Source organism: Panthera leo, chromosome A1 (assembly GCF_018350215.1).
Source record: "Panthera leo isolate Ple1 chromosome A1, P.leo_Ple1_pat1.1, whole genome shotgun sequence".
NCBI classification, from domain to species: Eukaryota; Metazoa; Chordata; class Mammalia; order Carnivora; family Felidae; genus Panthera; species Panthera leo.
In genome coordinates this window covers 68,436,779-68,457,434 of record NC_056679.1, presented here as the reverse complement: position 1 = coordinate 68,457,434, position 20,656 = coordinate 68,436,779, and the positions used below count along the sequence as shown (strand labels likewise).

The following is a 20,656-nucleotide window of genomic DNA, read 5'->3' as shown; positions in this document are numbered from 1 at the left end:
TCTGTCTCTTCCGAGGGAGCATTGGCCACCGAGTCTTTCGTTCCCCGCTGGGACCCATTATGCATTTCCATCATCCCTGAGCAGCAGTGTTGCTCTCACTAAACTCCAAGCTCCTTGAGGGTAAGGAAGCCCTCTTAATGTGTGTATGTTCCCAGCAAGTGTCTGCTGCATGGCAGGTCTCATTAAATGTTTTGGGGGCGCCTGGGTGGCTCAGTTGGTTAAGCGTCGGACTTTGGCTCAGGTCACGATCTCGCGGTTCATGGACCTCGGGCTCTGTCTGTGCTGACAGCTCAGAGCCTGGAGCCTGCTTCTGTGTCTCCCTCTCTCTTTCTCTGTCCCTCCTCTGCCTGTGCTCTGTCTCTCTCTCTCAAAAATAAATAAACATTAAAAAAAACTTAAATGTTTTCAATGAATGAGTGAATGCGCAGTGTCTATCATATATTAAAGTGAGCTTCTGATAAGCCAGAGACCTCATGTTAAAACAAATTAACTAGAAATTTCTACAGCCTAGTGTGATGGTTCTCATGCTGCACAGGAGAATCCCATGAGAGTTTCCAAAAAAACGGCCACCGCCCAGGCCACACCCAGACAAATTAAATAAGAAACTTTGGGGGAAAGGACCGGTGTTGAAATCTTTTAAGACCCCTCAGGTAATTCCAAAACATAGCCACGTTTGAGAACCAGTGTTCCAGGCAGGTGCTTGTCAACTGTTAATGTGGATACAACCCCTCCTGAGCATATTTTAGAATTAGAATTCTGATCCCAAAGGTCTGGGGTGGGGCCTGAGAGTCTGGAGCTGTAACAGCTCCCCAGCCATGATGATGATGATGATGATGATGATGGTGAGGAGGAAGAGTGGAGAGGAGGAGCAGGAGGAGGTGGCAGAGACAGCTGGTCTCTAAGGGACAGTACAGTGACTCAGGGACTCCAGGCTGTGTTACCCGCCCCCCCCCCCTCCCCCTTTTAAAGCACCAGTCAGTGCAGCTCCATTTTCATCTGTTTCGTGACTGGATGTTCTGCAGACAATTGCATTTACGGGGGGGGGGGGGGGGGGGGGGGGGGGGGGGGGGGGGGGGGGGGGGGGGGGGGGGGGGGGGGCGGGGGGGTAGTTTGAAGGACGGGGTGGGGCGGGGGGAACAGGAGTAGGAAGAGCCCGTCACTGGTCACCTGTTGCTAGCCTCCCCGCCCCCAGGGCCGCGCAGCGCTCAGCCGCATTTCCCTCCGCTAAGCTCTGCAGCCCACCTTCCCGCCGGCGCCGGCCACGGAGCCCGCTCCCAGGAGGAGTCCAGGCCAGCGCAGGCCGGACTCACAGCAGGACGGGCCCCGGGGCGGGGCGCTGACGCCTCGCCGGGGTTCCCTGCGCCCGAGGGATTTACTTATTGTGCTGAAGGAGGGGGAAACAAAACAAAACAAAACAAAACGGGGGGGAAACAACAACAGAACTTAGGCAGCGGAGCAGCAGGAATAGCAGCCTTCCCTAGGTCCCGATCGTTTGGGAGAGCGTCTGAATCCCGCGGGGAATGCGCCGCCCGGCGCCCAGGGCTCCCGGGCGGAGGAAGGTGCGCGGCGGGCGCGCCTCACTTACCATGACTGTGGCCGCGGCCGCGGCTGCCTGGGCGGCCACCGCCGCTTGGTTGGCTTGGTGCTGCGCAGCTTTGATTTTGGCCTGCAAGTGTGCAGGAGGGTGAAAATATTTGCATTTCTCCCTCATGCAACGCCCCTTTATGTAATCCATACAAACGGTTACGGTGTTGTCGTTTGTGTCGATCATGGTGCTGTCTGCGGGGTGTGCAAAGCGGCAGTCGGTCTCTCCCCGGGCACAGTTTCCTCGCTGGAACTCCCTGCATACCTAGGACACAGGGGGGAGAAGCAGACGATGCAGAAGAGAGGCTGATGGCCGCCGGGAACTACCTCTGCGAGCGCAGCCATTTAGGTTGAAAAAAACAAAAAAGGAATAAATGCTTTTCCTTTCTTTTAATGGGGGCTTTCGTGCCGTTTCACTAGAAATTTGCTGTGCAGAGCTCAAGTAACCAGAGTCCCTGACAAACTAATTTGAGTTTTGCTTCGCCCTCTTTGCTGGGGTGGGACTCTGTTGAGAAAATAAGTCAAAATGCGCAGTTTTCGCTAAAATAACAAAAATCAACAAAGCCTCCATTTGTCCCTGGGCTAGTGTATACACATCTCTAATAATTAGGACATAATATATGTATTTAACGACATATAGTATATAATTTGGACATCTGTAAGCACATCCAAATCTTTTCCTACTCTGACAACCCTGGGATGCCATAGTTTTTTGGTTGTTTGTTTGTTTGTTTTGCACGGAGGGATAGTTTCCTCACAGGTCAAGCCACCAGGTCACAGCTGTACAACTCCAGAAGGGATTGGGGGAAACAAGCTTGTTCCTTCTCCGAGGATGGCAAGTGGGTGGGGTGAATCTGAATACTCCTGTTTTCCCCTAGGACTCCCGGGCTCTAAAAAGATAACTTACGCTTATAATCATAAGTCAGAACAATCGAGGCTGAGACGTTGAAACTTGCATTTAAGATCACTCTATTATTATTTTTGATGGCACCGGAAGAAGATAAAAAAACAAAGAAAAGACAAAAAGAGAAATATGGGAAGAAGGGGAAAGAAATAAGTGGAGGGAAGGAGGAATAGAGTTCCAAGTACTCATGTGTTGTTGCTATTGCTTTTTTAGTCCTTAATCCTTAGTTACCCTAAATGCTCCATCACCTAAGAATTCCAATGCATCAAGAGTTTATTGTATAAAGAAAATTTTCTTTAGAATTTAAAGCGCATTCTTGATTGTGCCCTGAATATCGATAATATAAGATGACATGACTGACCTATAGACATAACACTTAGGTTTATAAATATCATTAGCAGGACAGAACTACGAGTAAAACTGTAAGTTATTTTCCTTTTAGGCTCTAATTCCAAAGCCAGTAAGCGGTGGTTGGCATCTCGGCCATCAGTGACATTATATGAAGGGTCACTGATGTGACAGTCAAGCTTTGTGACAGTCAAACTTACTTGGGAAACACAGTTTCACCGACCAGTGGCCAAGAGGGTTTGAAGGGTAACACAGAAGTCGCAAGATTGCTCATCATTTCCTCCTGCTTTGGATATAAGCCAATATTCCGATCTTTAGTTCATAAAATGTACAAATAAAAACAACTAAGATGTTCCCATCAATTCCGAGTAAGCCTTCCTCTCTAAATGGAATCCTCCAGTCTGAGACCACATCAGAGGTACAGACCAGCCGTCAAGCATTTACCAAGGGTCGCCGTGTGCAGGACAAGCCAGCTTCATTCCTGGCTTGAAATGAACTGCATGAAGGCCTGCTAAAGTCATTGTAAATTATTTTTCTATGTTTTTGTCTACCAGTCCTGTTGGGGAGGACAATTTGTTCCCAACTCGGCTGATTTAATTTGTTTTCTAAACCACACAGTCACGAACTGAACACTCCATGGGTCCAGCAGGTGGAGCCCCAAACACTTTTCTAGACCATGAAAGGTCTGTTCTATATTCACAGGGGCAGGCTAGATCAAAACAGCAGTGTTAGGGTCTTTAGTCTTTTCGTTTTGGGATTCATATGCTCCAGACTGAAGCTGATACCAGGCAGCAACACTGTATTGCCCTCAAGATTTATTGGGTAAATATTTAAGCAAATGCACATTGAAAGAACATCTTCCAATGATCCAATGTAAAGCACCGTGTACATCCTAACCATACATATATCACCTAACAACTTAAATAGGTAATGGAATTAAAGGAGCTCTTTAAAAAATCTATCAGAATCTCTACACTACTGCATAAAGTGCTCTATTAAATATCACAGGATATAGTAGCTAAGATAAATCCTCTTACTCTGATTAAAGAGAAAGTTTACCCAGTAACGGTTGGCTTGACTTATGACTTAAGAATCATCTTCTATAATTATACGAACGTGTTTTCTTGACTTTTACCGAACACTTGAACTTAAAGAAAATATCTCAATGAATACTTAATACGCCCAGCTTCCAGTTCCCCTGTTTACCAACAGTACAACCAGGGCTGATATTCTGGAACGTTCCAATATAACCATATTAGCTCTTAAAATATTGAAATGTGATCATACCAAATGGTCAATAGTCATAGTTCCACTTACCCCTACCCCTGTCCCCAGGTGTTTCAAATTCTTCTGATTTGGCCATTCTCAGACCTTTCCAGGAGCCATGAAAGGTTAATGCCAGCACAGCTGGAGGCCTTCAGGAGCCATCTCTATGGCCTACACAGTGATTGATTCAGTGTTCCACTGGTTGTTAAATATTTTGCCCCTGAACACACATTCCAAACAGCTGAATTTTGTTTGTGCTAAACTAATTCTTTCCCTACAGACTAATTTCCTTTATAACTCTGCCTTAAATTGAAACCACAGAATTACGAATGCATGGCTTTTAGATGAATGTGTGTGTGTGCGTGCGCATGGCTGTTTTGCAAGACTGAATTAATATCTTATAAGCATTCACTTACACAGAAGTACACCTCTACCCCAGATGCATCTCAAACCACAAATATAATGAAGTACCTCCAGTTTGTCAGTCCTGAGAAGTTTCTGAGTTGCAGTTGAGCCCGGGACAGTGACGGGTGGACTTCCGGGAACAATAACGGGTGTGGTGGGTAGAATTTCCGTTGGGACTAACCCAACTCCAGGGGTTACAGGTGCTAAGTAAGGAGCAAAGCTAATCGCCGTATTTGTCCCTATTGCGGGACCTACAGGAAAAGTGGGCTGTTAAAGGAAGACAACACAGGACAAAGATTTCTTTAGAATAAAACTTTAAAAAATCACCAGTAAGTGTCATTTGAGCAGAACTTACTCACCATACACAAGACCCTTTGTGTTACTTGCGTAAATCGATGCTGGCCTGTGAAAGTTCATTAGATTGCCTGTTTTGTTTTGCTTAAAAAAAATAATATCCACGTATATCCTCTCTTCCTAAAACCATACAAAAACATGCGAGCACATTATAGAAACCTAATTACACGGAACGGATTAAATTTTTATTCCTATGAAAGTTTTCTCAAGAAAAAACAATAATTCTCACTGTCATTGCTCATCATTCCAAACAGTGAATGTTATAACAGGAAGGGGGTAAACGTATGGAAAACTGACTCCTAATCTTTGATTTCTCCTCCTTGCATCTCAAAAAAGGACAGGAGGAAAGAAAAACCTTGATTAGAGCCTGATTTTCAAGTTGATCGAGTACATACATTCTCAAAAATTGGGGATTATCTGGGACTGTATTTATTCTGATTCAGCATCATGTTCCCACGTTCCGTCACTAGCCTGTATGTAGTGTTCATATGGACCTGCTGTTTCTCGGTCCAGTTCAACTGTGTCTAGATCTAACCTTCCCTGCCTAAAAGGTTGGATGAGAGAACATGAACTTTTTAATTGGCCAATTTTTCAACTGGCCACTAAAAGTTGGTTTGGTTTCCTAGGTTAAAATCAATGCAGCAGTGATAAAGGCATACCGTACTTCATTTAAACTTCTCGATCGCTACACTCCTTGTCCAGAGATAAGAAAGAACTGCGCTAGGGGGTTGATGGGATAATAATTTTTAAAAGCCCCACCTAAAAATATGCTTTCCAGAAAGGAAATAATGTAAGAGAACAATAAAGTTTGCTTCACTTTTCTAGAACCAATGTTAAAAGTGTAAGACGCTAAAGATTTTTCTTAGAATGAATTTTACACTAAATTGTACCTGTATGGTTTTATTGGTTGGTTGGCTTTTTAGCTAGTTGGTGACTTTTACCCTCTTTATTTTTAGGAGCAGTTTGCAGATATTTGCAATCACGTGTTAATGCAATTTTCTAATAACCAAACCGTGCTCTCGGCCATGTCACGCTACCCCTCTATTTATATATTGTGAGTAACATTCTTGTTTTCTATTTACGGCTCTGAATGAGTTGTTGAACATATGGGAAAAATAACAATCTATGTTTATTATTAAACAAATTTTTTGTTGACAGCAATAACGGAAAAATACCTCTTATGGATGCTCATGTTAGAAAACAGTGAATTACTGATAGTTTGTTCAAGGAGTTCTCAGAGGTTCTGGAGGTCTTTAGCGAAGTGGCTGGGGGCTGTGAGAGGTGATTCTAATGTCCTGCGAGCGCTGTTATAGCCCTCCCACGAGGAGCTCTTAGATCTTTATGGCTCAGACATCAAATTCACTTTGGGACAGGGTTGCAACATGAGGTCTCAACATGGGAAATAGATGGCAGTTAGGATTTTTTTTCTCCCAAATTTTATATGTGTATGTTTTCCATTTTCAACCCATTGAGCCATAATTACAGAAAGTTGCGGTTTTCAGTAACTATAGTTTTTATGAGTTAGCGCCATTGAAAAAAAGCCAAGTGATTTAAATAGTATGACTATCTAATGTTAGAATTAAAAAAAAATCAACTCTGAAAGGTCATAAATCACAACAGATCAGGGATTCAAAGAACCAGCTAAATCAGAAATGCCTGAGGGGAATTTCATAAATAGAAATATCGCCAGACTCGATAGGTCTAGGCAGGGACCTTGAAATTTGCATTTAAAAAAACTTACTATGTGATCTGATGTGTGGCCCAGTTTGGGGACCACTGTCATAGATGGAGAGTGAAAATAGGTATTAAAACACTTGTACTGAATGTGTAATTTAACACAGAGACCAATTATCAAAGTAAACATTTAAAGAAAACAGCTCTCCCCCACAGGCCCGTTTTTGATTTTCTGCAGCAGCAAATTCCCAACCCTCCCTCTTGTGGATCATTTGAAGCCAGGGTCAGTGTGGTGACATAAATACAGGTTGTACCTTGACTGTCGGTGGGATGTCAGAACCTCAAAACTCATTTCCTGAAACCTTTTTTGGATATCAATAAATCTATTAAAATCAGAAAAATTTTGCTTTCCAAAATGTAAATTACTTGTTCATCTAATTTAATGATCTAAAATGAACGTTGCAGGGGAGCCTGAGTGGCAGTCAGTTAAGCGTCCGACTTCGGCTCAGGTCGTGATCTCACAGTTTGTGGGTTCAGGCCCTGCGTCGGGCTCTGTACTAACAGCTCAGGCCTGGAGCCTGCTTCAGATTCTGTGTCTCCCTCTCTCTCTGCCCCTCCCCTGCTCATGCTCTGTCTGTCTCTCTCTCTCTCTCTGTCTCAAAAATAAACATTAAAAAAAAAAAAACACCTTAAAATGAATGTTGCAGTTTACTGATGATAGCTGTCACATAGCTCAGAGAGAGTATTATTTCAAAAGAAAAACACAAATTTTAGACCGAGAGTGATCTGGATTCAAATCCCGAGCTCTGCCAGTGAACTGTTATCCTAGGCAGTGAATTAACCTCTCTGAGCTTTAGTTCTCAAGGAAGTAAAACCAGTTGACTTGAAAAGTTGGGCTGAACAAAGTGCTACCTCTTCCCCACTTCCCATGGTCAGAACTCAGCGAATTGCAGGTGTCACGGGTAGTGTAAAAATTGGTATTAATAAAGTTTTCCCCCCAAAATCATCCACTGATTCTATAACAGGCATATAATCAGCATGGTGATATAATAATAGAGGTATAAACTCTTATTTAATGATAGCAAATGTTTTCTCCTTTTTGAAATATGGGCTGGGGAAAATACCTATTTTCTTTCATGTGAAGCTGACAGTTAAAAGTTGATAGGCCTCATGAAGACAGATTCAATGAGATATTTTCTCTTTTTTTAATACAGTGTTTTTGATTGAAGGCGATTAGTAAAAAAAAAAAAATAGTTATAGTCATTCTCAGAGACGGGCACTCCATTATTATTGTTGACAGTGCTGCCTTACGCGTACATAGGAGCCGCTGTTTCCAAAGCACTGTCACACACACTGTCTTCTTTAACCTTCTCGTTATCCGTGAGGAGCAAGTGTGGCATCACAGTAGGTGGAAGCAGGTCGGACTATAGACTCAATAGATCACCCAAGGTCAATGCTGCTGAGGCAAAGCACTCAGGACTCCTGACTCCCAGGCTGGGGCTATTTCCATTCCTCTGCACTCCCTAGATTTTTGTTTGTTTGTTTGTTTGTTTGTAATTTCTTAAAACAGAAAAGGGGAGAAAAAAACCCCAGCCGCCCTGATGTGTTTGAGTGTAAAGCCAGAGCCTTGGCAGGGAGCCCTGTCCCACAGTCAGCGGGTGCCTTCTCCAGACGGGAGGGTGAGGCTGCTCTGAACAGCAGTGCCGCTGCCCTGGAAGAGTGGATCTCAGATCCCGGATTCAAATGAAAACTCCCCAGGTAAAGTCCGGGCTGACACCGCGTCCTCGCGTCTGAATTCAGTGCTTCGCTGCAGCTGAGAAAAGAGAGAGGTGGCATCTCCAGATGATTCCGTTCTGCACACCACCAACTAGAGCCCCGGGGGAGTCGGCCCCATGCTCTGTGCAGAACGGCTGCTGCCAGGCTGTCTGAGATGGGATCCATTTGGTCCCCGGCATTGCTCAGAACGAACGGCCGCCAGAGAGGCCAGAAGACCAGAGCTACAGAGTCTCGTGGGAGAAAATGGCTTCTGAAATGCTGGCCTTGCTGTTTCTAACCTCTGTTCTTTACTTCATGCTCCTGTGTTTCTCTCTCCTTAGCGTTTCACACGCTGGTCTTCTTGTTCAGTGCACTCTACCAGTAGATCCAGGTTCCAAGATCCTCTCTCTCTCTCTCTCTCTCTCTCTCTCTCTCTCACACACACACACACACACACACACACACACACACATTCAGCACGCGTTCTTTGATATTTTGTAGTGGCAAGGAAGGATCAGTGCTGAGCAGTAATGACTAAGTGGCCTGGGGTGTTTTACGGTTCTAAAATTTAGTCAATTGACTTTTTAAAACAGGAGCGTGAGAGTTCATACATTTAGAAAGCTTTCACTTCAAAGGTAGGTATTTGGCACTCGAACTGAAAGGCTTAAAACATGGCATCCCTTAAGCCTCCTCTCTTTACTTCCAGAAGCATCTCTGGAGGGCAGAATACTCAATGCAAGACCTTGTCCCCAAGGACTGGGTTGTATAGGCTTTTAAATCTCTATCCTCCCCCACCCCCACTTCTTTTTCTTTTCTTTTTTTTTTAAATTGAGGTAATACCGACATACAACATTCTATTAGTTTAGGGTACACAACACAATGATTTGATATTTGTATATATTGTGAAATGATCGCCACAGTAAGTCATTAATATCCATCGCCATATGTAGCTGCAGAATTTTTTTCTTGTGATGCGAACGTTTAAGATTTGTTCTCTTAGCAACTTTCAACTATGTCTACATAGTTGAATACTACAGTATTCTTAGCTGTAGTCCCCGTGCTGAATAGCACGTCCTCACGAATTTCTTTCTTTTCTAATAACTGGAAGTTTGTACTTTTGACCCCCTTTACCCATTTTGCCAGTTCCTCTCCTCTGCCTCTGGCAACCAGCAATCTATCTGTATCTATGAGCTTGTTTTTTGTTTTGTTTTGTTTTGTTTTTTAGATTCTATGTACAAGTGAAGTCATATAGTATTTCTTTTCTCCGTCTGACTTATTTTGCTTAACATAATATAGTGCCCTTGTGGTCCACTCATGTTGTTGCAAATGGCAAGATTTCATTCTTTCTTATGCCTGAATAATATTTCATTGTTTACATATATCAGATTTTCATTATCCATTCATCTGTTGATGGACACTTGAGTTGCTTCCATATCTTGGCTGCAATGAACATAGGCGTGCAGATATCTTTCCAAGTTAGTGTTTTCATTTTCTCTGGATAAATACCCAGAAGTGGAATTGATGGACCATGTGGTAATTCTATTTTTTAAATTTATGAGGAACCTCCATACTGTTTTCCATAGTGACTGTGCCATTTCACATTCCCAATGCAATGGATTTCCTTTTCTCCACATCCTGGCCAAACTTGGTACCTCTTATCTTTTTGATAATACCAGTTTAATAGATGTGAGGTAATATAGTGTTTTTCATTTGTAAGTCTCTGATGATTAGTGATATTGAGCACCTTTTCATGTACCTGTTGGCCACCTGCATATCTTCTTTGGAAAAATGTCTATTCAGATCTTCTGCCCATTTCTTAAATGGGCATAGGATTTTGTGTGCTTGTTTAATATCGTGTTGTATGAGTTCTCTATATAGTTTGGATATTAACCCTTTATTGGATCTATGATTTGCAAATTGTTTTTCCAATTCCATTGATGCCTTTTCATTCTGTGGCTGGTTTCTTTTACAGTGCAGAAGCTTTTTAGTTTGAAGTAGTCCCACTTGTTTATTTTTGCTTTTGTTGTCTTTGCTTTCGTTATCAAGTCCAGAAAATCATCACCAAGACTGATGTCACCACTTATATTTTCTTTTAGGAAAGGAGCTTAATGGTTTCAGACTTTACACTCAGGTCTTTAATCCATTTTCAGTTAATTTTTGTGTGTGGTGTGAGAAAGCGGTCCAGTTTCATTCTTTTCCATGTGGCTGTCCAGTTTTCCCAACACCATTTATTGAAGAGACTTTTCCCATTGTATATTCTTGGCTCCTTTATTGCAAATTAGTTGACCCTATGTGAGTGAGTTTGTTTCTGGGCTCTCTATTCTGTTATATTGATCTATGTATCTGTTTTTATGCCAATACTATACAGTTTTGATTACTATAGCTTTGTGACGTAGTTTGAAGTCAGAGAGCATGATACCTCCAGCTTTGTTCTTCTTTCCCAAGATGTCTTTGGCTATTCAGTCTCTTTGACTCTATATAAATTTTAGGAATATTTGTTCTAGTTCTGTGAAAAATGCCATTGGAATTTTGATAGGGACTATTTGAATCGGTAGATCCCTTTGGGTAGAATGGACATTTTAACAATACCAATTCTTCCAATCCATGAGCATGGGCTATCTTCCTACTTATTTGTGCCTTCTTCAATTTCTTTCATCAATCTTGCGTTGGTGGTATAGTGGTTAGCATAGCTGCCTTCCAATTTCTTTCATCAATCTCATATAGTTTTCAGTGTACAGGTCTCTTATCTTCTGGGTTAAATTTATTCCTAGGTATCTTATTCTTTTTGATGCAGTTGGAAAGGAGACATTTTTCTTATTTTTTCTTTCTGAGAGTTCATTATTAGTGTATAGAAAGATGACAGATTTCTGTGTATTGATTTTGTATCCTACAATATCAGTGAACTCATTTTTTAGTTCCAACCACCAACTTCTTTATCTTGAGTGTACATATGAAGGTTGTGTGTTGGGGGAGGTGCAGCGTGTGAGGAAGGAAAGGAAAAGAATTACTCCCATCAGGAACTGGGGAGAGAAAAACTGCCAGGAGGAAAAATTTAAGGGGACTTTCAAAATACAGTGAATTGGAGACATAAAAGGAAAGAATGGTTTGTGTTTTCATTCGGTAAGTATTTAATGGTTTAAACATTGTACAAGGACACTGTGTGCACATTTACTGAACTTAAACCCTAATGGGAAAGAACAAACAAATAAAATTACAATTTATTTTTATGGATAAGGAGAAATGAGAAGGCCTTACTCATAGTGATGGAGATTGGTGGTAGGTCACAGGGGATAGATTTGGAGTCCTTATGCATAAGATGAAGTTAACATGTGAAGAGCAGTAGGATAGATACTTCCAGCAAGATCAAAGGCCATGAGGCAAGCAAGAGCTTTGTGTATGTGTGGAGCTGAAAGTTCGGTTTTAGTGAACACAGAAAGAGTGGCCCACGATGAGTTGGTGAGCTGATGGGACCAGACCACAGATGACATTATAGATCATAGTCATGGTTACATATTTGGCTTCGTCTCTAATGAAATGGGAAGGCACTGCAGGGTTTTAAGTAAGGGAGTGGTATGATGCATTTATGTGTTAAAAATATTCCTCTGGTTACCATATGCAGAATACACTGGAATAAAGCAAGAATGGAAATTGAGAGATTAGAAAGGAAATGCTTCCAAGGTATTTTGAATGAAAGATTGATGGTGGCTCAGATGGGAGTTTGGGGAGTTCGAGAAGGGAATAGACTTGAAAGCAGATATGACAGGACTTGCTGATGAACTCGATGTGAGAGAATCTGCTTAATTTTGGTTTTGAAGCTGCTGGTTGCATTTACTGAAACGGGAACTTAGTCAAATAAAGAATTTGGAATTAACCATGTCAAGTTCCAGGGAGAAATTTAAAGGTGAGTCCAGTAGGAAGTTAGATATGCGAGCCTGGGGCTCAGAGGAGAGGTCTGGAAACATATTTGGGAGTTCTCAGCCTGCAGATGATTTACAGCCATAGGAATGGATGCAACCATGAAGGAGAGGGTCAATAAAAGAAATGTCCAGTGCTGGGAACCTCAATGTAGAGCAAAGGAACATAATGGGCAACATCTCCAGCCTTTTCCAGAAGAGGAATACAGATTAAAGAAGAAGGAGCATTCCACAAAGGAGAGGTTGATTACATATGTTGCATATGGCTAAGCGGTCAAATGAACACAATGAAGGCAAAAGTGACCACTGGTTTAGTAATATGGCGGGCGGTGGTGAGATAGTCAATGGATTAGGTCTAGGGTGGACAGAAGTCAGAGGGAGTGGAAAAAATATCCACCGTTTGTTTTTTTTTTTAAGAGAAATTTAGCTTAGAAGGAAACCTAAAAATGGCGTCATTCTTCTACTCCATGTTTATCAGTTTATTTGTCTTAAGCAATTCCTGCATGTATTAGTTTCTTGTAGCTGGTCTGAGAAATTTCCACAAACTTGGCAACTTAAAACAACACAAAATTATCCTTTGATTGTTCTGAGGGCCAGAAGTCTGAAGTCAGTTTCACTGGGCCCAAATCAAGGTATTGGCATTTCATGCTCCCTCTGGAGACTCCAGGGAAGAATCTATTCCTTGTCTCTTCTATCTTCAGGTGGCAGCTGGCATTCTTTGGTTTGTGGCCTCGACACTTGTCTCTGCCTCTATGGGCACATTGCTGTTCTCCTCTTCTCTATGTGTCAACTCTCCTTCTGCCTCTTTCTCATAAGGATACTTGTGATTGCATTTATTTCAAGAGGATTGCCCCATCTCAAGATGCCTAACTTAATCATATCTGCAAAGACGACTTGGTTTCCTTAGAGGTGACATGTACAGGTTCCACGTACCTTTCAGGGCCATTATTTGGCTTACTATACTGTATGATGTCACTAACGCATTCCTGAGATTCTGAAGTTATTTGTAGAGTTGATGATTTTTAACTTTATCACACTTTTTATTCTGAGATTTCTTGTGATTTAGAAGCCTCTGCTAAAATATTTAAATGTAATATGAAATGTAATATAAATATTAAATGTAATATTAAATGTCTTTTTCATAGACAAATCATGATTATTAACTTCTAATTAATACTTGAGACAATATATAAACATAACTTTCAAAAATGATTTCAACTAACAGCTAACAACGGGAATGGGCTTTTCTTATTAACATTGCCACTGTTGGGGGGTCAATCTTTATGAATTCTAAATAAATAAGAAGTGAATGATTAAAGTGAGTGAGACAGACACAAAATACCGTGTGACTGTGTTGATCTCGGTGGTTCCAAATTTATTCCTACAGACATTATTCAAGACGAAAAACTAAATTATTTTAGCTTTAGGTAATTTAATAAATAATTTATGTGCGAACATCAATAGAGAACCATAAATTATACATGTGTGTGTGGTTTTAAACAGATCCACTTAAATGCCTATATTTGGTGTTAAATGTATGCAGAACTCTATGTTGTCCTTACATTTAGGCTCCCAACTACTCATCCTTTGGGATACAGTTATTTGGGATTTTCTCCAAGCAGTATTTCTTGCCTCATTCAAAATCATAATTCCCTGTGCCTGAATCTTACCTCGCCCTTCTCATGACTCTGTCTACCCCCCCAAAGACTGTATCTTATTATTGCTGGATCCCCATGCACCTGGATTCCCCCCCCCCCCCCCCACTCCGGGCAGAGCTGGGTCCTGGCTACTTTGTCCTGTCCACCATTCTTGAGCAGAAGCACCAGCAGAGCTAAGGATCTGCCCAGATTCTCCCTTCACCAGGGCCTTCCCACCCTCCCCACCTCATCCCGCAGACACTCAAGAAAGTACATCTCAGCTGCAGTGTCCTTTTTAATTTTGGCAGCCTTTAATCACACGGACTTTTCACACAATAAAGACTAATTTTTAAACAATAGTCTTTTGTGTATGTACTGCTTTAAAAAAGCAAGTATCTCTCACTTTACTGGCTTTGTTGTGTGTGTGTTTTTTTTAAATTAGCTTGTTTTTGACAAATAATTCACAGATGTAAATGAATTCCACTGAAGCCCAATGCGCTCCTTTCCCCCAGGGCCTCATTCCTAAAACAATTTCCAGACCTTTAAGGAAATACTTTCAAACACTGAAATCAGGGAGAAAATATGGCACAATACATATTCTAAGCCTGAACTCCCTTGAGCATTTACTCTTGGGGCCCTGGCCACAGCGCCACACCCTTCCCAGGCCTCTGAGAGGCAGCGGAGTGTGGGTGGCTAAGGCAGCCTCCTCTCTGGCTGCTGTGGGGCTTCAGGCCTAGCACACTGCAGACAGCGCCCTGCTCCCAATGTCTGAGCCCCAGTGCCCGACCCACAGCGTATTAGCTGCGAGACATCGGGTAAATGGTTCAGCCTCTCGGGTTTCTCCCTTGGCTCATCCTTAAAACGACGCCATTGAACAGAAGAGTCCACCTGCTAGATTGCTAACAACGTGCTAGGCATCGAAACCTGCTCTTCACATAGATCATCACTTCGTACTCTAAATGAAAACGTCGAACTCTTTCTGTTCTAAGATGGTTCAAAGGTGGAGTTTACCGGTGAGCCCGAGTTGGGAGGGACACAGATTTCCCAGACACTGCTTAGAAACTGTCTTTGCCTACTGTTTCCACACACACTTTTTCCATTTAAATAATTTCAAAAACCCTATTTTCAGAAACCATTTAGCTTCAAAGCTATTTGCTTTAATTGTAGCCAGAGACAAAGTAGAGCGAGGCCGTTTTAGGTCAATGTGGCGCTGCCCGTACCAACACTTTAATCATCAAGCCCATCATTAGATGAGATGTACTCACCACTGGATGGAGTGGGGTTCCTGGAAACATAAATTGCATCTGCTGGGCAAGCATCGCTGCAGCAGTTTTTTGCTGGATCAAATTGTTCCTCCCATTAATTTCTAGTTGAGTTTTTAAATGTGTTGGAGGATGAAGATACTTGCAGTTTTCTCGTGAACAACGGCCCTGTAAAACGAATGTTTTGGTTTTAGGACTGTTAGGAGTAGTTTTCATCTACTGTCAACCATTTCACAATCGCTCCATGTATACAAAGGCAAGGAACCCGTGTGTGAGTGTGGGTGTGTGCGTGTGTGCGCATGCACGCACCCTCCCGTTGGAACATACAACAGACTTGGAACATACGAGGAGTGAATCAGGCATTAGGTGATTATCAATGTTGCTGAAACCTGTTCAGCAGAGAAGCTTCCTGAGATTTTTTTTTTCTGTTGTTCTTTCTAGCGGATTCCCACTCTGACAACAGACTCTAAAGGAATGTGAGGGCTAGGAGGAAAGGCAGACCCTTAGCCTAGGCAGTGTGGAAGGCAAACAGAGGAACATATTTATCGGGACTTACCAAAAGGAGTCTTTGAACTTGCTCTGCATTGGTTTGTGCATGACCAAATATGAATAATCATGTACTGAGTGTGTGCAGTGGGGACAGTAATACTAATTCCTTGAAATGTGTGTTCCACATTGGCTGAAGATATCCCTAATTCAAATCATTAAAGGAGACGCAATGGAAGTATAGGAGTGGACATTTCTTAGGAATCGATGCATTAATGAAATCTCCAGGCATAAACTCAGATCATTACCTGCGGCTAATTCGTTTGGTACACAAAAGTGGTTACCCCATGGCCCTGCCCTGCTCCCATGACGACTGTATCAAATGTAGTGTCCGAAGAGTGCTTATGGCTAAAGTAACATTTGGATGTTAAAGTTGGCCCAACAACAACAACAAAAAATAATAATTGGGTGGCAGGTGTGCATAAAACCCGTCTTGGAGAGTAATCGCTGATGCAGGGTTCATACTGAGTTCCCAAGTTTCCAGAAGTACCGATGGAGACAATCATGTTAACGTGTGACTCATGCAATTTCTGGAGAAAGAAGGGCAAATACTCTTTTCTTCTTTACAAGAGCCACCTGGTATGAGTATTATCATTCCCTAAAGAATTAGTCTATTTGCAACCAAGAGAATATGGCTTTGTTTACCAGATATAAAAATAATTTTAAACAGCAAGCTTGGTGGATCTGGAGAAACAAATTTGTTTATAGTCATCCTAATTCTAAACATCTGGAGTTCTCACTCTGTCTCCCACTAATGCCGGCTGCACTTTTGGCTGTGTTGCCTCCCTCTCCAGTCTGAGCCTTTCCCCACCGCAGTGGAGAGGGGGCAGATGTCGGTCGTGGGCTCAGTCCTAGTGGTCTGTGGTCATCAACCAATGCTGTCCTCAGGCTCTACTATTAGCAGCATTAAAGGTCGTGTCACCCACTGAGTGTAGGACATAGTCAGGTACTGGGGACATCAGAGGGAATTGGTCACATTTCTGCCAATAAAATTCTATAACAATGGTTATATGTCAGTGTGTCCCTTTGGTCTCAGGCTCATATTGTGAATGTTGTCATGCAGCTTCCTATGTGTGAAATTGCCATCCCCGGTCAACTATTGGAAGGTCTATTGTGAAGACAGATAGACTGAAACCACAATGAAAGAGAATGTAAATCAAAGTGGTCTAGGAATCCCTTTCTTTCTCTCTCCATCTCCTTTTGTTTGCAATTCTGGGGGATAGTTTTTATCCTCACTTCACTTCACTTTTTGTTTTGCGATGTCCCAGGGTCCCTCCAGCCCTACCAACTTGCTTTAGGTTTCTCTTTGTTTATTTCCCTTTCTGTCCTCCTTGACAACTGCCTGCAAGTTTCTGTTTGCTAAAATCCAGTCCCGAAGAGGCATTCGTATCGGGCCAGCTCCTACAACACAGACGTGTGGCCAGTCTCTGGATTGGCTGCCTCTCTGCCAAGTGCCCACATACACTCCTATCATCTGTGATGGGAGGTGGTTCATGGGATACAGGATGTAGCTGCTGCCCATCGGCAGGGGTGGAGGCGGATTAAACAGAACGATATTTCTCGTACAGAAGATAACGCACCTCAGGCTCCTCTGCGACAACCTCAATCCACACTCTTTCAGCACAATCATTTGACCTGGAGGCTGACCCCAGCAAGGCTCAGGTATACAGAGTACCTTTACAGGCCTGTGTGCACAGACATACGGCTGGGCCCAATGCGGGGGATTCGGGAAAGTAGAGTTCCATGGAATGGTGAAAGAATTTGTGACATGTCTACACTTCTACCAATTTGGCTCTTCGGTGTTGCTCATTCATCTAATTGTCCATTTGATCCACTGGTCTTCTAATGTAATCCTTTGTAGCTACATGTAAAAATTTCGATTAGGCTAGAAAAATATGGTTTTCTTGTAAATGCTATTATCTTTTGATACAGCCGGGACACTTAAGGAATGGTATAAACCATTTTCAGCCAAGAGAACATGATTTACAACATCAAATTAGTAATTTATTGATGGGACCTTCTTTTTCATGAGAATTAATGTAATTTCCTAGTGTTCTCATTTACACATTCGGAATAAGGCGTATTATTGATCACCCACGTGCCAGGCAATTTATACACGGTTATCTCATTTTCCCCTTACCACAGCTATCATGATCCCCATCTTACAAAATAACAAAGGGGTTCAGAAATAATTAAGGAACTTTCCCAAGGTCATCTAATGGGTAAGTGGTAGAGCTGGATTCTAAATTCAGGTCTTCCTGACTCAATTACATCACTTTACCAAACTAGTTATTGGCAATAGTTAAAATCTAGGAAAGATTAAAATCTAGTGTTATCCTTGATAAAATAACATGGGCACATATATATAATATAATAGTAAGAATGCATAACACAATTTAACATATAGTAAAATATACATGAGAATTTGGGAATAGAAAAGATTATTTGCCTTGGTCTATTCCTTGATAGTGGTCTGTCCTTCGGTAGGGGGATAAAGAAATGGTTAAGCTCACAGGCTCTGGAGGCAGACTCCTGGGCACATAACTTGGTTCTGTCCCTCCTCACTGCGTAACTTTGAGCAAATTACTTGAATTTCTTGTGCATCAGTTTTTTTAAAGCTGTACAATAAAAACTATTGTGTTTTCCTCTAAGGGCTGTTGTGGGATTAAATAAATTAATATATGCACAAGGTTTAGAGGTACATCTTCCTAGTACATGGTAAGCATTGAGTAAATGTTGTTAATATTACCAAAAAAGAGAAAATATTTACATATGGCATTTTACTTACAATAAGTAAATAAGTACATTTAATTGTACTGGCTTTTTGATTCTTCCGTAGAATAGAGTTTTACTTAAAAACTTGATGAAAGCTACTTAATTATGCTTATTCAAGTATTTTATATTTAAAATTATTTTCAGTTCTACAGGGTATTTCTGCAAGTACCCATACTTAAAGACACACCCCTGCACTGTAGTTCAATCTAGCGTAAATATTTTGAAGCGTGTTGCACCATGGATGTTTGGGGCATACTAACTCAAGAACTGGGAAAATCCAGGCAGAATCTTAGTAAAGGATCCTACAGGACTCTAAAATCCTAAAGGAAAAGCTACTGTCAAAACATAACGAGCTATTTGACACAGTAAACAATTTGTAAGGAAGTTTTTGTTAAGGCATACGATTCGTGGGATACGCATCATCGCACAAAAACTGTTGATTATCACAGCAAGTTGTCATAACCGAATGGGAGAGGGCAGCGTGCAGAAATGTAAAGTGTCTTTGTTTGTCATTGTGAAACACAACAGAAGTGTCAAAAGTAATGTCTCCTGATTTTAGTCCAAGAAATAAAGATAAAAATGTCTTGGAAAAGTCTTCCTGTGGCCGCTAGGATGTTTTTTTTTTGTTTGTTTTGTTTTATTTCAACTCTTCCTCCTTTTTAGTTCTTGGTTAAACACTGTTTCTGGGGAAATGAGAGAGGTAGGGTGCAGCCTCTAGAGAAGGGGACCGTTCGGCTTCTGTGGGATGGAGATCCGAAGATGCCATTGCAGAGTCTGTGTGAAGAGTCTTAGGGAAATAAACCGCAGGAGCCCAGGCAAAGGCAGGCAGATGTGCCCATAGGAGGGGCTGATGTGGGGATCAAAGCTCCTGAGACATTAGCTTCAGGTCGTATGGAAACCATAAGTGGTCTGGATCACATTCACCATTGTTCTTCGTGTACTTTCAAGCTTGGGTCTCATTCATTCATTCAACAAATATTTATTGAGATCCTACTATGTGTGTGCCAGACATTGTGGTAAGCGCAACACCCTGCCTACCTTCCTAACGCCTGCAGTCTAGGGGTGAACAGGGGTACTAACCAAATAACGACACCCATAAATGTATAACTACAGATTGTGATACGTGTTCTGAGGAGAACGCTGAGACAGGATAGTGGGAGATGGTCAAAATTGAGACAGGTGGGTCAGGGAAGGACGCTGAAGAAGTGACATTTACACTGAGACCCAAAGGATTTGAGAAGGAATGAGGCAAAGGAGTGAGTGGTGCCTGGTGTGTGTGTGTGCGTGTGCGTATGTGTGTGTGTGTGTGTGTGTGTGTGTGTGTGTGTGTGTGTTGAGGGGAGAGAATACAAAAGGAGAACCAGAGGAAGAGAATGTGCGAGATGAATGCACATGGGGTGGGGGGGGGGGGGGGGGGAAGGGGCTTGCGTGGTTTCCCGAGGCTGGAGTACAGGAGCGGGTGTGGGTTGGAGCAGGAGTGAGAACCTTTACAAAACAGGCAGCAAATGGAGCCACGTTAAGGGGTCTGAACTTCATTGCCCCGGAGTTTTTAAGCAGAAGAGTAGCACGGTTTTATACTAGCTACATGCAGAATCTCACCGTGATTATTGCATTTTATACTTTTTGTTTACTACTTTCTTTAATTTTATTATAGTTTGCATTGTCTGGAGACAGCTTATTTTAAAAGAATAGCAGATTCTGACAGAGTCTACGTAGGGTTTGTGCAGTTTATTTTACCTTCACAATAATCTCTATTCCAGGAATATTTAGATTAGGGAGTCGCGAGTAAAAATTTCAAGCCGAATTAAGTTTATTAAAGTAAGTGACCGTGGAAGATTCTAATACAGAGTATCTGTGTTGATTCTCAGCAAAATGGGGAAAGATGCTAAATAACTATAATCTGTAATTTGGCAGAACAACAGATTGGAGCCATCAGAATTACACGGCCATTACATTACATGGCGTGGGATCGAATAAACGCAGGCTTGGCTAAGAAAAGATTTCAGAATCAGGTCGTTGGGGGGGGGGGGGGAGAATGTGTAACTGGAAAATGAGATTTTCTAAATGCTTATTTTAAAACAAGTAATTTTTAGAATCTTTTTCTAATATGCTCCTAATTGAAAAAGTCAATTAAAATATGGAAGCCAAAAAGAAAACAGATTAATTAGGAGATTGTTAAAGGGATTAACAATAGGAGTTTTTGCCCACAGGAATAGCTCACAGAACATGTCC

General features: G+C 41.9%; 1 protein-coding gene across 5 annotated transcripts in view; it reads right to left on the bottom strand.

Moving 5' to 3' along the window:
• MBNL2 (muscleblind like splicing regulator 2) overlaps positions 1-20,656 on the bottom strand; it is a 158,105-nt gene that overhangs the window by 40,979 nt on the left and 96,470 nt on the right. For all 5 annotated transcript variants that reach the window (XM_042929356.1, XM_042929365.1, XM_042929384.1 and 2 more), the window contains 3 exons: positions 15,107-15,271; positions 4,574-4,774; positions 1,586-1,849 (listed from right to left, as the gene is read on the bottom strand). In XM_042929356.1, the coding sequence (XP_042785290.1) occupies positions 1,586-1,849; positions 4,574-4,774; positions 15,107-15,271 (630 nt within the window). The remainder of the gene's footprint in view (positions 1-1,585; positions 1,850-4,573; positions 4,775-15,106; positions 15,272-20,656) is intronic.